The 17,200-nt window shown below is 43.5% G+C and overlaps 1 protein-coding gene across 7 annotated transcripts in view; it reads right to left on the bottom strand.

Annotated features, from left to right (window-relative positions):
• Window positions 1-17,200, bottom strand: part of RALGAPA2 (Ral GTPase activating protein catalytic subunit alpha 2) — a 1,855,355-nt gene that overhangs the window by 1,612,980 nt on the left and 225,175 nt on the right. For all 7 annotated transcript variants that reach the window (XM_085612413.1, XM_085612412.1, XM_085612410.1 and 4 more), the window contains exon 3: window positions 16,313-16,362. In XM_085612413.1, coding sequence (XP_085468539.1) covers window positions 16,313-16,362 — 50 coding nt within the window. The remainder of the gene's footprint in view (window positions 1-16,312; window positions 16,363-17,200) is intronic.

The raw sequence follows: 17,200 nt of genomic DNA, 5'->3' as shown, positions 1-17,200 counted from the left end.
TTCCCGCCCTGAAGCCGTCGTACTCCACTCAGTAGCAGTAAAAGGATCAATGTTTCTGGTCCATAAATGGCTCCAAATCCCTGACTCTGTGGGTGTGACAAGATCACCCAGCATCCTGCCCCAAACACCTGCCAGCCCCACAGACCTCTCCAGGCAGAGAAACCTGCCAGCCCCACAGACCTCTCCGGCCACAGAAACCTGCCAGCCCCACAGACATCTCCGGGCACAGAAACCTGCCAGCCCCACAGACCTCTCCGGCCACAGAAACCTGCCAGCCCCACAGACCTCTCCGGGCACAGAAACCTGCCAGTCCCACAGACCTCTCTGGGCACAGATACCTGCCAGTCCCACAAACCTCCCCGGGCACAGAAACCTACCAGCCCCACAGACCACACCAAGCAGAAAAACCTGCCAGCCCCACAGAAATCCCCAAGCACAGACACCTGCCAGTCCCACAGACCTCCACAGGCACAGAATCTGCCAGTCCCACAGACCTCCCCCAGCACAAAAACCTGGCAGTCCCACAGACATCCACAGGCACAGAATCTGCCAGCCCCACAGACCTAACCAAGCATAGAAACCTGCCAGCCCCACAGACCTCCCCAGGCACAGAAACCTGCAGCCCCACAGACCTCACCTAGCACAGAAACCTGCCAGCCCCACAGACCTCTCCAGGCATAGAAACCTGCCAGCCCCACAGACCTCCCCAAGCACAGAATCCTGCCAGCCCCACAGACCTCCCTAGGCAGAGACACCTGCCAGTTCCATTGACCTCCCCGGGCACCGAAACCTGCCAGCCTCACAGACCACCCCGGGCACAGAAACCTGCCAGCCCCACAGACCTCCCCAAGCACAGAAACCTGCCAGTCCCACAGACCTCCCCAGGCAGAGAAACCTGCCAGCCCCACAGACCTCCCCAGGCAGAGAAACCTGCTAGACCCACAGACCACACCAAGCAGAAAAACCTGCCAGCCCCACAGACATCCCCAAGCACAGACACCTGCCAGTCCCACAGACCTCCACAGGCACAGAATCTGCCAGCCCCACAGACCTAACCAAGCATAGAAACCTGCCAGCCCCACAGACCTCCCCAGGCACAGAAACCTGCAGCCCCACAGACCTCACCTAGCACAGAAACCTGCCAGCCCCACAGACCTCTCCAGGCAGAGAAACCTGCCAGCCCCACAGACCTCCCCAAGCACAGAATCCTGCCAGCCCCACAGACCTCCCCAGGCAGAGAAACCTGCCAGTTCCATTGACCTCCCCGGGCACCGAAACCTGCCAGCCTCACAGACCACCCCGGGCACAGAAACCTGCCAGCCCCAGAGACCTCCCCGAGCACAGAAACCTGCCAGTCCCACAGACCTCCACAGGCACAGAATCTGCCATCTCCACAGACCTCCCCAGGCAGAGAAACCTGCCAGCCCCACAGACCTCCCCAAGCATAGAATCTTGCCAGCCCCACAGACCTCCCCAGGCAGAGAAACCTGCCAGTCCCACAGACCTCCACAGACAGAGAAACCTGCCAGCCACCAGACCTCCCCAGGCACAGAATCCTGCCAGTCCCACAGACCTCCCCAAGCACAGAAACCTGGCAGTTCCATTAACCTCCCCAAAAATCGTCATTGAAGTTTGTGGGCGCAAGAAAATATACCCTTCACCTATGAATTTACACCTTAGTCTGTGACTTTGGGAGAAGTTTCCCGGTTTCGCCCGACTTTGTCAAGGCAAAGTGATATCCATTTCCCCCCAAAACTGACCCGATTTCTTGTCGCTGATTTCTAGTTGTCAAGTGATGTCGGTTCTGAAGGGGCAGGTCCAGCTGAACTGGACATCAGGGTGTGAGTGGGGCAGAGAGGGGGAGGATTGGGGCTGTGGTGGCAGTGGTGCTACATAAATTGCAGCTTGCAGATAAAATGGTTTCTAGCTGAAACAGTTAAAAGTTACTAAAATACAGCAACATGCATTGCTGCACAGTCGAATGCCCTTCGCTAAAATTGACAGGCCATCTTTCAGTTACTCCTTGTTGTTTGGTTGTTAAACTGAGACTGAGTTGAAACATTTGCCAGAACAGTCTTAAAAGGTGCAATTACAAAAAATTAAGTATAAGTATCACAAAATGTGCGGCATTAGACCGCATAATTTGCCTTTTCCTGCTGAATAATTGAGTACCTGCAGCATAATTCTCAGACCTCCCCGGGCACAGAAACCTACCAGCCCCACAGACCACACCAAGCAGAAAAACCTGCCAGCCCCACAGGCATCCCCAAGCACAGACACCTGCCAGTCCCACAGACCTCCACAGGCACAGAATCTGCCAGCCCCACAGACCTAACCAAGCATAGAAACCTGCCAGCCCCACAGACCTCCCCAGGCACAGAAACCTGCAGCCCCACAGACCTCACCTAGCACAGAAACCTGCCAGCCCCACAGACCTCTCCAGGCAGAGAAACCTGCCAGCCCCACAGACCTCCCCAAGCACAGAATCCTGCCAGCCCCACAGACCTCCCCAGGCAGAGAAACCTGCCAGTCCCACAGACCTCCCCAGGCAGAGAAACCTGCCATTGCCATAGACCTCCCCAGGCACAAAAACCAGCCTGTCCCACAGACCTCCCCAGGCACAGAAACCCGTTAGCCCCACAGACCTCCCACGGTACAGAAATCTGCCAGTCCCACAGACCTCCCCGGGCACAGAAACCTGCCAGCCCCAGAGACCTCCCCGAGCACAGAAACCTGCCAGTCCCACAGACCTCCACAGGCACAGAATCTGCCATCTCCACAGACCACTCCAGGCAGAGAAATCTGCCAGCCCCACAGACCTCCCCAAGCATAGAATCTTGCCAGCCCCACAGACCTCCCCAGGCAGAGAAACCTGCCAGTCCCACAGACCTCCCCAGGCAGAGAAACCTGCCAGCCAAACAGACCTCCCCAGGTACAGAATCCTGCCAGTCCCACAGACCTCCCCAAGCACAGAAACCTGGCAGTTCCATTAACCTCCCCGGGCACGGAAACCTGCCAGCCCCACAGACCTCCCCGGGCACAGAAACCTGCCAGCCCCACATACCTCCCCAAGCACAGAAACCTGCCAGCCCCACAGACCTCCCCAGGCAGAGAAACCTGCCAGCCCCACAGACCTCCCCAGGCAGAGAAACCTGCCAGTCCCACAGACCTCCCCAGGCAGAGAAACCTGCCAGTCCCACAGACCTCTCCGGGCACAGAAACCTGCCAGTCCCACAGACCTCTCTGGGCACAGATACCTGCCAGTCCCACAAACCTCCCCGGGCACAGAAACATGCCAGTCTCACAGACCTCTCTGGGCACAGAAACCTGCCAGTCCCCACAGACCTCCCCGGGCACAGAAACCTGCTAGTCCCACAGACCTCACTGCCGGGGCATATGAGAACGTTTTTCTATTTTTGGGCTGTGGCCAAAATAGAATAATCTTACTATGGGCTAATTATTGTTGCTATGTCAGTGCAAAATGAATTTGTTCTGTTTTTTACCTGGTGTGAAAGTGGATGTCTTATGGCCCGAAGCTGTAGGTCTGTTGTTTTTCTAATGAGATAGGTCCATAACTGAAATAAGAGGCATGTCTGGCATCTTCACAGTGGCGTAAAATAAGCCCCCGCAGCCCCCTCGGTGCAGGGTGGGCCCTCAAGCTCCTGGGGACCTCCTCTGCAAAAGTGGTAGGTGGTGGCCCGGGGAGGGGGCCCCCTCCGTGTACTTTGCAGGGGGGCCCCCTCAACTTTCGTTACGCCACTGCTCTATAGTACTGCACGAGTTTCAATCTGGACGACGCCAGTTCCAAAGAGACACTTTAAATGTAGTTTCTTCGATTTCTGTAATATGGATTTTAGCTCGAAGCCCAGGCTAGCATTTATGGAACTCAGCAGTTCCCGTGACTTTGTTTTAAACTTCCAAGTGTTTGAATTCCATGTTCTGAACCATTTAAAGACAAAAATGGAACAATACAAAAGCTTAGAGTCAGTAACTCTCCTGAAATACGAAATGCGGATCCCCATTCATCAGCGAATATAAAAACAAAAATTGAAATTCACTAGAAGCTTAACTATAAATAGCGGACTGATTTTGTAAGTTAGCATATTTTCACACTTCTTCCTTACTCAACTTTGTAAGATGTGTGGCTTTTGTTTCACTTTTTATGTAATCACCGATTTCCGCATGTTTACAAAGCAAAATTATTAAAACGAAAAGCACTTTTCATAGTCAAAGCAGCTAAAAGGAAAACCAAAGCTGCCGAGCGCAGAGATCCAAAGTAACCGGGCTCATTCACGATGGAAAAAGCGCAAGCAAGAGAGCACACCACAGCCGCATAGACCGCTCTACAGGGGCTCCAGAAGAGCATTCAATCAGTGCCCTGTGCCTAATTCACAAGGCACTGCGTTCCCTGGTAAGATACTTAAAGTTATCCGGAAAAACCAGCAAGCCACCTGAGGTAGAAATCTTGGAACCCACTCACGAATCGCCTATATGATAAAGAATAGGTATAGAGAGGTCGAATCACATCCAAGATCCTGCATTATGTATGTCCTTTCACCACCTCAAATTTGGGTGACACCTGCAAATTTCACCCAGTACCAGACACACTTTTCATCCACCACAACTTGACATCCAGTTGGTTGTTCCAGAAACATCCTAACATCTCGTACTACTATCATTCTATCAGACGCGTGTCTAAGTTCAATATCGGATCCTCTTTTAATGTACTCTCCTAAGGATCCTCAATTTGTTCTCCTTGTGCTAAGGCTTCATTTTCACAGTACATCATAAAGACTGTATTTCAATCTGGCATCCCTCCCCATGCAAAGTGTGCTCCGAGGTAGCTTAAAAGCTGCTTAATAAAACCCCAAAATAAATACATAAATAAAGAGCTTCCTTGTCAGAAAAGCCAACATCTGATTAAAGCTCGAAATACAGCCTCTATGGGAGAATCTAAATATGAATATATACATGTGTGTGTGTGTATATATATATATATATATATATATATATATATATATATATATATATATATATAATAATCTACTGGCTGTCGCCAGTAGATAGTTATAGTTAGGACCGTGTTTCCATAGTAAATCTCAAAATTCTATTTTGAATAACTTTGGCGCCGGTTGACGAATCTTCGCGAAATTTTCAAAACTAATGGGGCGCTCCGCTCAGCTCCTACCCTGAAAGTCTCGGGGTGATTCGTCAAGCGGGGGCCGAGAAAAAAGGGGGGTCCCAAAACGCGTTTTCCCCATTTATTTTTTCATAGGACCTTTAGTCGAAGGTACAGCCCGAACGGCTGAACAGAATTACTTGAAATTTGGCAGAGACGTAGTCCTCAGGTCAGGGAAGTGCCTCTTGCATATATGGAGTCATGCATATATGGAGTCAATCTGTTCAGTAGTTCCTGAGAAAATTGCATTTAAAAGCACATACATATCTATAGCCGCGCACGGTGCGCGCACCCTAACGTGCGCGAGCGTAATTCTGATTGGTTGTTACATGTCAGTCAACGTTCAAATCGGTCGAAATCAGGAAGTGTCGGCCGCCATTTTGTTTGTTTTCAGTGCGAGAGTGGAAAAGGAAGGTGGTGAACGTGAAAAGGAGGCAGGGTAGAGAGTTCCTGACCCCCTAGCCTTGGTCAGGGGGTCCCTGAAGGACCCCGAAGGCAGAAAAAAACATTTATATTTTTATTTTTTTTAAATCGCGGGGGTGCGCGCACCGTGAAAAACCATTAAAAAAAAATTATAATAATTTTAATACGTAGTTTATTGAAAAATAAATATATAAAATAAATAATAAGACATACATAACTTAGCATTTAAAAAACCATACAAATTCACTGAAAAAACCATAGGTTTCACACACGTTATAGTTAGGAATTAGCATTTAAAAAACCTTGCAAATTCACTTAAAAAACCATAGGTTTCACACATGTTATAGTTAGGTGGATATTTCACTCGTAAAAAACCAATGAAATTCCCCCCGTTATAGTTAGTTGAGATAACTATAACTCGCGCAACCGCCACTCTATCACAAGGATGATGTCATGAGTGATACCACTGACCATGTCATGAGTGATATAATATGTGACGTCATGAGCAGAGGATTGCGGGCGCGCGAGTTATAGTTATCTCAACTAACTATAACGGGGGAATTTCATTGGTTTTTTACGAGTGAAATATCCACCTAACTATAATATGTGTGAAACCTATGGTTTTTTTCAGTGAATATATACATACACACACATTTATATATATATACATACATATGCATGCACATACATACATACACATATATATTTCTTTTTTTCATTAAAAAAACCAAAGGTGAAAGCTTGATTATAGTTAGGAAAACTTATTTTCCCTATACAAACCAAGTTTAAACTACACAATTTAAAAATTCTAAAGTTATAGTCTCACTCTGAATAGAGCATGTAATGAAGTTCGCTACTTATAATAATTTGACGGTGGTGGATAAATTGTCAATGAAAGTTTGTGTAGTTTAAAGTTGGTTTGCTAAGGGAAAAAAAGATTTACGAACTATAACTACGTTTTTACCTTTGCTTTTTTCATTAAATTTCAATGTTTGTTTAAAGTTTTTAATAAAAACGTGTTTCAAATCGTAGAGTCCAGTGTTGCAAGTGGAGGTATGTGGAGTGTTGTACAGCACAGTGGGGGAAAGAGTGTTGTAAAGTCTATTGTCACAGAGTGGAGTATTGTAGATTGGAGTGGAGTAGAGTGCATTGTGGTAACGTTATCATACAGTGTAGTAAAGTGTTATATAGTGTAGTGGCATGGTGTCTCATATAGTGGAGTCAAGAATCGTAGACTAGAGCAGAGAGTTGTACAGTGGAATGGCGTGTTGAACAGTAGAGTAGACTGTCAGAGTGGAGTACAGTGTTTTAGAGTGGAGTAGGGTCAAGTAGAGTGTCTGAGTGGCGTATTGTCAAGTGGAGTGTCGTAGAGTACAGTTGAGTGGCGTATCATATAGTAGAGTGGCGTATCATATAGTAGAGTGGCGTATCATATAGTAGAGTGGCGTATCGTAGCGAGAAGTTGAGTGGCATGTCTGCGAGTGTTATACAGTAAAGTACAGTGTCGCAGAGTGGAGCTGCATACAGCAGAGTAGAGCGACGGGCAGAGGAGCGGCATACTGCAGAGTATTCTGTAGTGGTGTTGAGTGGGATAAAGTGTAGTAGAGTAGAGTGGAGTATTCTAGAGTGGGTCAGATTAGAGTGGTGTAAAGCTTCACTCTGGAGTGGCGTGTCGTAGACTATTGTGATCGTGGAGTTCAGTAGAGTGGAGTGGAGTGGGGTAGCATACAGTCAAGTACAGTATCATAAATTGGAGTACAGTGTTGTACAGTACAGTGTAGTGGGGTGTCGTACAGTATTAGAAAGTGATGTAGACTACAGTAGAGTGGCATATAGTTGATTTTTGTAGAGTGGTTTACAGTACAGCACAGTGTTGTAAAGTGTGGTTGAGTGGATTGCCATACAGTGTTTTAGACTACAATGGCATGAAATGGCATGCAGTGGAGTGGGGAACAGTGGAGTAGAGTGGAGTACTGTGCCAGAGTGGATTAAAGTAGGGTACAATGGCATACAAAGAGTTGTATGCAGTGGTGTTAAGTGACCTAGAGTATCGTAGAGTGTAGTAGAGTGTTGTACAGTGGCATACAGTATAGTACAGTGTTGTACACAGAAGTGAAGGGGTATAGACAGGAGTAAAGTGTTGCATACAGTGTAGTAGAGTGCTGTAGAGTGGAGATGCATAGAGTACAGAAGTGTACGAAAAGGTGGAGCTGCATAGAGTGGATTGTTGTATAGTAGCTTAGAGTGAGATAAAGTCTCATACAGTGGAGTGGTATAACGTAATGTGGAGTAAAGTACAATAAAGTGTATTGGTGTGTGTCATAGAATGGCTTGGGGTGTACTGGTGTAGCATAGGTAGTAAACAGTTAAAAACTGGAGGGGGGTCTCGTACAATAGAGTGGAGTGCTGGGCCGTATAGAAAAGTGTTGTACTAAATTCAGGACATACGAGTGTGCTTGTATACATATATGGTGGGAGTCCACTGGGAGCCGCAAGTTCTGGCAAGAAGTAACTCAAAAGCTGGGAGAATCGGTCGGTGGTACCTCAACATGACAGCCCAGCGATGTTTACTGGAATTAGTACCCATCAGAAAACAAACAGGAACATTAATGAAAGTAGTGGAACTGGGATTTACAAGCGCTAAGCGTAACATAGCTGTAAAACGGAAGAAAACGCAGCGTTAGAATACAAAACATGGGAAGTAGACCTAACTAAATGGCTGGCAGCAGAACGTGGGTTGAGGAAACGAATACAACACAAGGATGGGGACAAAATGAAAATACTGGCTTGGCTCTCACTAACAGAGCAACACAGCAATCAGGAAGAACAGCAAAACTGCGTGTCCAATTAATATTGGGGTAGGAGGTATAAGTGCAATGAAGAGCACTACTGTATAGTGGCACTGAAAAGCACTATTACATGCAAGTAATGCACGATAATTGGAAGATAAGTTCATGAGGGGAATGAAACATGACTGAATACTGTTGGGCAAGAGATTTAAGGTGATTTACCAGTTACCTTTGACATTAATGTCGACCAAGTAAAAATAAATAAACATAATAGTTTATGAAATCTGAATGTTGTCTGCAGAGTTTCATCTCCACGAATTTACCGCAACGGTTATAACACACGATTATGTAAACATGTGGCGACTATGTCCAGGCCTACCACACTTCCCCAATCTTTGTAGTGTCTTAATCTTCCTGTTCCGACAAAACAAGGATAACATTGTGGCAGTAACAAACCCGTGAGCTTTAAACATTGCAGAGTTGTCAAAATCCCCATGCCGTTTAAAAGCCAACAAAAACCATAAACAGAATTGAATAAATATTGTGGATCATTAACACAAAGTTTATTTCGAAACCAAATGCACTTTTTCGATTTTCCTTCCGAAATCAACCTTCCTGCAATCTGCAATCTGCTGTAAGAAACTTCAGCATGGAAACCGCTGTCACAGCGCACTGAAGAGGACACATTAGATCACGGCCATGTTCTTTCGGAAATAAATCCGGCACCGAAACATTTTATTCTGTGGCAAAGGTCAGACCCCTCCATACGTGAGAGTGATGCTCCCGAAATTACTTGCATGGGGAATAACCCTGGCCACCCCGCTCGTCCATCGAGGTTAGGTACCGCGAGAGAAAAAAAATCAAGGAATAACGGCACTTCCCAAGCATCCTGGACAATGCATAAACCACTCATTTATTCATTTTGTAAAGCGAGATCAGCCGGAGCAGGGCACCCCAGAGCAGTCTTACAACGAACTCAAAAAATCAGGGGAAAAGCCTTTACAAGTAATTCATGGAACAGTAGCACAGATAATGCACAATTATGTCACTCGTAAGGAGTAATATCAGAATCCCATCACACCCTTAACTATAATTGGAATGGATCGTTTGTCTAATGGATGTATGGTTTGCACATGACACGCCTGAATGCTAGATCATGTGCATTATCTTTTTTATTTTCAATGTCGTGTTATATTTTCAATAAAAGAAACAGACAAGTAAAACAAGGTGATCTATTTAGTGCACCATGCCGGCCCTCAGTTTACAGAAGTAAGTGTACATGTTGGACACATTAGTAACATCTCTATTCACTTCACACCGTTAAAATACAACCAGTACATTGACCAGCAGTATGATAATCACTAAAAGCAAATAAACAGTTAAAGAATAAAGTAAATAAGGAGGGAAAAGGAAATAATGCTGAAATACGCCATCTACTGGGTAAATATTTTGGCAGCAATTTGGGTATTTATGAGGTACCAGAGCAATCATGATACAAAGGTGAACAATTATGTTGCACAGATAGTCAAACTGTCTTAAACTGCATCAAAGACGTGGTGGGTGTCTGCCTAAAAGTGGGCACTGGCATCAAGACTAGAAGTTCTGAGTAAGATTGAAGTCTTCCAGAAACATTGTGGGAAAATAACAGGGGTTCATGTTTTGTACAAATAAATCCAGTCTGTCCCAAAGTTGTATTGTACTGCTGTGGAATATGTTTCCTTTTGCATGGCCTCCTCGTAAAAGAGAAACAACCCCACCAGATGTGAATAGTTGTGTTTTGCAGATTTCCATTCTCCTAAAATTGCCTTAACCCCACCTCTACACCATTGATAGCACTAGTTCTGGTATGAAAATTCATCCATTCCAGTGCAGATAGAGTGTGTATTGGAAATATACCGCCCAGACAACTGCTGTGAAGTCCAGGTTCAAACAGATCCAAAATATATTTGATATATGATTGAATTTGCTTCCACACTAAAACCAATTACATTGGCACATCACATGATACAATCACCAGAAGCTTCATTACAAGAACAGGAGCAGTTAGATGATACTAACCCTAACTTCGACAATCTGTAAGGGGTCACTATACTCTGAGTGATCAGAATCTACGCTGTTCCAAACGACAGGTCCTTTTAGAAGAGTATAAAGAGCTTCAACTACAGACTCAATCCTCTTGAAATAATGGAGTCATGTTCAGCTTAGAGAGGCCTGTGTAAATTTCCTTCCAGAAACCAAAATTCACCTTATTAGTCAAGTGTGCTTTTTATATTGTGGATCATTAATGTCCCAAGATGTGGCCTCGCTGGGGTGGTTATTCAACCCGATATGGAGATTAAACTTCTAAACCATGACATGCGTAGAGGTCAATATTTTGGGAATTAAACTGTTGCTGTATTTCTATAAAAATAAGGAGTTAGTTGGGAAGCGCCTAATCAGATACCGCTGCCATACCTTTAGTTACCCATTTTTCCCAAACCGTGTCTTAACTTTCATTTTGAGTTTAATAATATGCCTTTACATGACAGCGGATTTAGATTTTTTACAGTTAATTTTTCTGTTTTGCTATAACAGGATATGTATGGTAATAATAGTTCTGCAATGTTTAACCTCGATGATGAGGGCGGCAAGCAGGTAGTGTAGAAACACAAGCTTTTTTCCAATAGTCAACCATTAACGAGAGGCAGGCATCAATTCAGAGAACCAATTGTCCCCCTGAAGAATAAAACAAAGTGCAATGGACAGTTCAGTTGGCAATATTATTGCCAGCTAATTGCTTCTTTAATCATAACCTGGCGAGGGATATTCTGGCTACCTTTGAATGCTACAAAAAAAAAAATCAGTTATGGTCATGTCTACAGGTTTAACAATGTCTTGAGACAGTTTAAAAGGAGCCAGACACATCAATATGTTTATAATGGAGGGAATCATCATGTTTATAGTTTCAATTTTATCACACAATGTTCTAAATGTAGCTGTTAATTCAGTAATAGGTCTCTCACTTTGGAATCTGTTGTCCATTCGTTATATCTGGCTGAGATCTCTAGATCCTGAGGTACACAATGCGTGTTGGCTGCCATCGGAGGCCGGTGTGGAGCGTAGACTTGCTGCATACGTCATTGAGGGGTAGAACATACGTCTTTTCTTTATATCATGTACACACACAGACACACTCATGTCTATGAACTCACATAAAGCAGCATTAAATGTTTGGAGCGATGCATGAGCTTGCATTTTTACAAATGCATGCATTTAAAAAAAAATAAATTCCTGTCATGGTAAAAAAAAAAAAAAAAAAATCAAGTCTTTATTCGATTTTTGAATAAAAATCATAAAAACACATCACAATTTAAAACACCGATACATATTTGTTAAGAACAGTAACATCAGTTCAGAATAAATTGCTATAGTAAAGTGTATTAGTTTGGCAAAAAAATGGCCTTAAAACGAATCAGGATACTTTTAAAACTACATCACAAAATCCATTAAAAATTAACACTCCATCGATTTCCTGTAGACATTTTAATAAAGTAGCAAACACTGAAACAGATGTAGGGGCTATTTAACATCTGAAGGTGCATAAGAGTCTCCCTAACCTATATAAAAGCAAATAATTTCAAAGTGTGCTTAAAACAGAGTTGAAAAAAACAATGATAACATTTGCAGAAAAATAAAGTGCGATAAAGACTGCTTAGTTGTCCCGTCAAATGGCATGGAGGTAAGTTACTGTACCAAACATTCGCCCCATAAGAAAAGCACAACAGGCGCCACGCAGTACGTATCCTAAATCTAAACAAAACAGGGAATTCTCCCAGCGTGAGCGCTCCAAGATTACATAGAATTCCATGTCTCCTGTGGCAAGTGTGATAAGGTAGATGCGCACAAGGGCTTATTAAAAACATTCTTCAGTCTGCAGAACCGAATGGACTCTGCAGGGCGAGACTTTACCTGCCCCCTGTGGCGTTTGCTTAAAATGTCCGGGCCAGTAAACATCTGAGGGAGGCCAATGTCAGTGAAGCAATTTCCAACATATTCCAACCAGGGGAGGAAAAGGCCATTGTCCAGGCTGAGACAATCTAAAGTAACATCTCTGTTGAAGCTCGCTTCAGTATTTGACCAGATGCTCACCCAGAGCAAGAGAGGAGCTAATTTAAATCTGTCAGACATATTCTAGGTGGAGTTCAGAATGTAGAACAAAGTAAGGGCTAGATGGCGAAAGATCAAGTAACCACCTTAGAATTCTGTTTTCCTCCACCTGATGGGGGAGGCATTATGTTACCCCCAAACCCCTGCTCCATAAGTAGCTGAGGGGAAACACAAAAAAATGAAGATTTTGATGTAGGGGCAAACAGTGCCCCTACCTTCCCTCCGAACAAAAGTTAAATAGGGATCCCGCCGCCCTTCTCGGTTTCATGGACTTAGGATAGACATGTATTAATTAGAGGAACCAAAAATGACGCCCAAATAACAATTCCGTACAGAGCATAAGGAGTGATCTAACAACTTTAAGATTTCTCCTTCCTGGTCCGTAGGTCATTATTTGAGACATTATTCCCCATAGATGGTCACCATGTCTAAATTGCACATAAAAGAGAAAAAGATTGTACCAGAACGCGAGGGCAAGGGGTGTCCTAGCCATGAAAAACTGCCTCGTCGGCGTATAATGCCAGAACGAGTGCGTTATTAATTTTCGGTACATCCTTAGTAGGCAAGTGGGTGCTTTGTTCTTTTATAGAAATAATAAAACAACTTTCCGCACTTATACTTCTTTTAAAGCAAGCACACAAAGTTGGCATTTTAGACTAACTACAAAACACAATTCCAGCATGCATCTACCCCAGGAAAACATGCGACAACAAAGAAGAAACCCACGTCAAATTAAAGCAATCATGAGGGCCCTACTAATCAATCAGACTTCTGAAGGCCTAATCCAGACATGATATGGGTGAGGAGATCGGAATGAGGACAGGACAGCTCAAAAGCAATTTTGCAGTAAGCATGCAGACATGATGTAAGGAAGATCCCTGTGGCACCCTTAAAAAAAAAAAAAAAAAACACTCAAAAACAAACAAACACCCACACACAAAAACAAGCACGAACACTCAAAAACATAAACAAAAACACACACAAAAACAATCTCTCTCTCTCTCTCTTTCTCTCTCTCTCACACTCTCAGAGTCCACCAACTGAAGTAAATAATGAGGTCCGGTGACCTGATGTCTCTACACGGGGTGCAAACGCTCTAAGAAAAGTGCAAAAACGAAATCCTAAAAATACAAGCAAGCCAATGTATCTAATATCACCTGGAAAATTTGCTCACAAACTCAGTACTAGTTAATGTTTCGTTTTTGTAAATTGCAGATGCACAGTTACATCCTAAATCAGCTCTGAAGCCAAAGGCACAGAAGATACCGCCACATGATTCAGGCATCCACCATAGACTACTCCCAGCACAGCAAAACACTCTTCACACATCCCCATGCCAACAGCAGCCTCCTGAGAGTTGTGGGCATAATAATTATCAGAAAAATGGTAGTGCTCAAGTGCGTCTTAGACCTACTTAGCGCAATCTCACTTTGTCTACTGGAACAACAGTTTACTCAAGTGAATATTACATTAAAGCACATAATGTTGGGGTGGGTGGGGCTGACAGTGCACAGAGTCTTCCCTCAACAAACAGCAACTGCAATTCATGGAGAGAAGTCGGAGAACAACTTTAGCAGGTGGAGATATGGCTTGCTGACTAATGGGACAAGGAGGTACAACAAATTCAAAAGGTGATCGACAGTGCTTGAATAATAACACATACTCTTGAAAAGTCTAAGAGGCCTGGTATAGCTGAACACAGCACAAAACTGTAGAAAACGTCCATGAGAAGGGCATATGTGCCTGATTTCTTGCTGTGGGTTTGCTGAAGCTCACCAAACTGACAGAGTAGATAAAACTATGGGTGAAGAAGCAAGGGTACTGACCATCTCTATGATGGAGGATCCCTACGTATATTTCACACACTACAGGAGTTGTGCCCTAAACTGGGAGGTTACATTTTGGCATATGGCAGCACGGTCAGTCCAAATAGATATGGCCAGAAGGGATGGAGAAACCCAAGATACACAAAGTACTGATAATTATCCCAGCTCTACTTACCTTGGCACACGACAAGGGTGACCTTACAACCAACAAGGAAGGTGTGGACAGCAGATCTAGGATGATGACCTAACAGACGTGGGTTAGCATCTGGTTATAGGGTACTTATAGAGTACCCCTAAAGAGGTTTCCAGAAATGCTATTTTCAAATTGATCCAACTTAAGATACTGCATCATACATAGTCAACCCCCCTAAAACGACCCAAAATTTCCCCGAGATGCTAGATCAGTACTCCAGAGGGCAACCAGGCAATGCTGACATGAAGCACAAGTTATGGAATTGTGACCACACAATACAGTTAAGTGTTCAGAAGCTAGCCCGCTTAACCAGTAAAGTGACCGTCATATTACCAAAGATGTGCTTACTACACATGACCCAGACCAAGACAAATTTGCAGACTTGGCAGCATTACTGATCAAGAGCCAAATAGTCATGCAATGGAAATCAGACACCGCACCACAGATAACGCAATGCAGAAGTAAACTTCTCAAATCGGGGATGAGGAACTCGGTGCCCCTGCAGCATGCAAAACACAAATGTGGAGCAACACCCAAGTGACCGGGTGTGACACCACATTCATGAAAATAGAAGGGTTCACGACAGACCCCCATGAAAAAAAGGAAAATGCACATAGGACATAAAGTTGTACATATATCACAGAGAACCAGTATAAATACGAGACCAAACAGAGTTGGGATGCATGAAACATTCTAGTTAAAGTAATGATGCACAGTCGCTCCACGAGAGGACGTTGACTACTATACCGGCAAAACTGACACGTTTTGGTTAGTCCCATCCATGTGTGGACCCCCAAGACCATCGATATGGTAAACACTGGTTACAAGGACACTAGAAACGGAGAATTTGCAGTCTCACAGCTATTAGCATTTTACTGTTATATGTTACATGCAGACAAGGCCTTGATATATTTTACAATTGGTTTCAGAATTATCATGTTCACTGTCAACACTGTTAAAGTATGCTTTACTGTTTACAGAGTTACAATTTAAAAAAATATTTTTAAAAAGGAGGAACTGAAAGATCGCCAGTGCTGAGTAACGCTGACAGAGCAAATCCAACTATTTGTGCACCCAATTACCGCAAGGCAAGCTTCATGATGGAACAATAACATAATATACTTGCTTTTAATATTTCATAGTTTTCAGAAATAACAGACTAAGCATGTCTACATGAAAACGGTGTTGTTGGAAAAATATAAGTCGTTTTTAAAAAAACAAATTACAAAATTGGAGAAGGGATAAAGACTGGGCTGGTTAGCAAAACAAATTAATCAATTCACTTGAAATAATACTGCCCCGGCCCCAACACACAAAAACCTCGAACTAAGAGATTCCAGGATCACAGACTGTCAGCAAATGTGTCATTTATACAAATATGCTGCCTGTTCTGCCTTAAATGAGCTGTGACTGTCGTATACTTCCCTAGTTTTAATAAAAATGTAATTAAAAATGACAAATTAAAAACACACACACACACATATATATATATATATATATACACACACACATGCACATAATGACACACACACACACACACACACTCCACATTTGTTTTATTTTTGCATTCATGTACACAGCTCGGATACCAAAGTGCCTGGCTTGCAAAAACAACTTCTCAAATACACAATGCAATACGCCCATTTTCAGAAGGTAAAGATTGTCAATGAGCTTTTGTGTTTTTGCTTGTATACCTTTTAGTCATTTAAGTTCCTATTCGTAGGTAGGTATATAATCACAAATACATCGTACTTACTTCAAAAAGAAAGAGAATGGAGTCCAGCTCCTCCCTTTGTGATTTATTCCCTGAAATACACAAAAACACTTTTTAAATATTTAGAATACAGATACGAAGGATTTCTGAATTGCACGACTTTAAATAAAATGCAATGGAATTTAGAAGGAAGGCACCAGTAACAGTAGGTGAGTGGATGTGAGCTTTAGGATGCTATTCGAACAGTTCTACAAAAACATCTGGCAGCCACATATTTATTTCCGTTTCCCTCCAGTCATGAGTCCCAGATCCTGTGTATCATATCACAGGTGTATGCGATTTGCAGTATTTTGCCGGAAACATCCAAGTATGAATGCATTGTGGTATTACATGAAAAGCAGAATATAGTGCAGTAGAAGTGTTGCAAAGTCTCCTTCCTATTAGCCATGATGCTCTCTGGCTTTCTTCAGCGATTTCATACACCAAATAAAATGTTTTCCAGTCTGGTTTCTCTGCATCTACTTCCCTTAATGCTCAATGTGGCCCCTATAACCGGTGTGCATGATAGCAAATAAGTATTGAGAAATATTAACATTTATAATACCTTACTCACGAGAAGCACCATTTCAGAAAATGTCAAACCATTCAGCTTCAATGGCTTTAATAAAGGATTGCGACTTGCCATCTTGTTGAAACACTCTAAGAAGTTGGAGGAACAGCACTAGGCAGACCCAACTTTGTTTTCAGCGGGTGCTAGTTCAAATTACAGCGTATTAAGAACATCTTGATCGCTGGGTCAGAACGACGGTGTAGCTGCACACCAACTACTGCCCCGAAAGGAAACTGTGCTTTATGTAAGACATTTTAAACACACCCATTTTCTCTTTATCGAGCAAATGGAAAAAGGTTACATAAATAGAGACATTACCT

This window comes from Triturus cristatus, chromosome 6, assembly GCF_964204655.1.
Source record: "Triturus cristatus chromosome 6, aTriCri1.1, whole genome shotgun sequence".
Lineage (NCBI taxonomy): Eukaryota > Metazoa > Chordata > Amphibia > Caudata > Salamandridae > Triturus > Triturus cristatus.
Note: the sequence above shows the minus strand (reverse complement) of the source record. Positions and strands in the feature narration are given on the sequence as shown.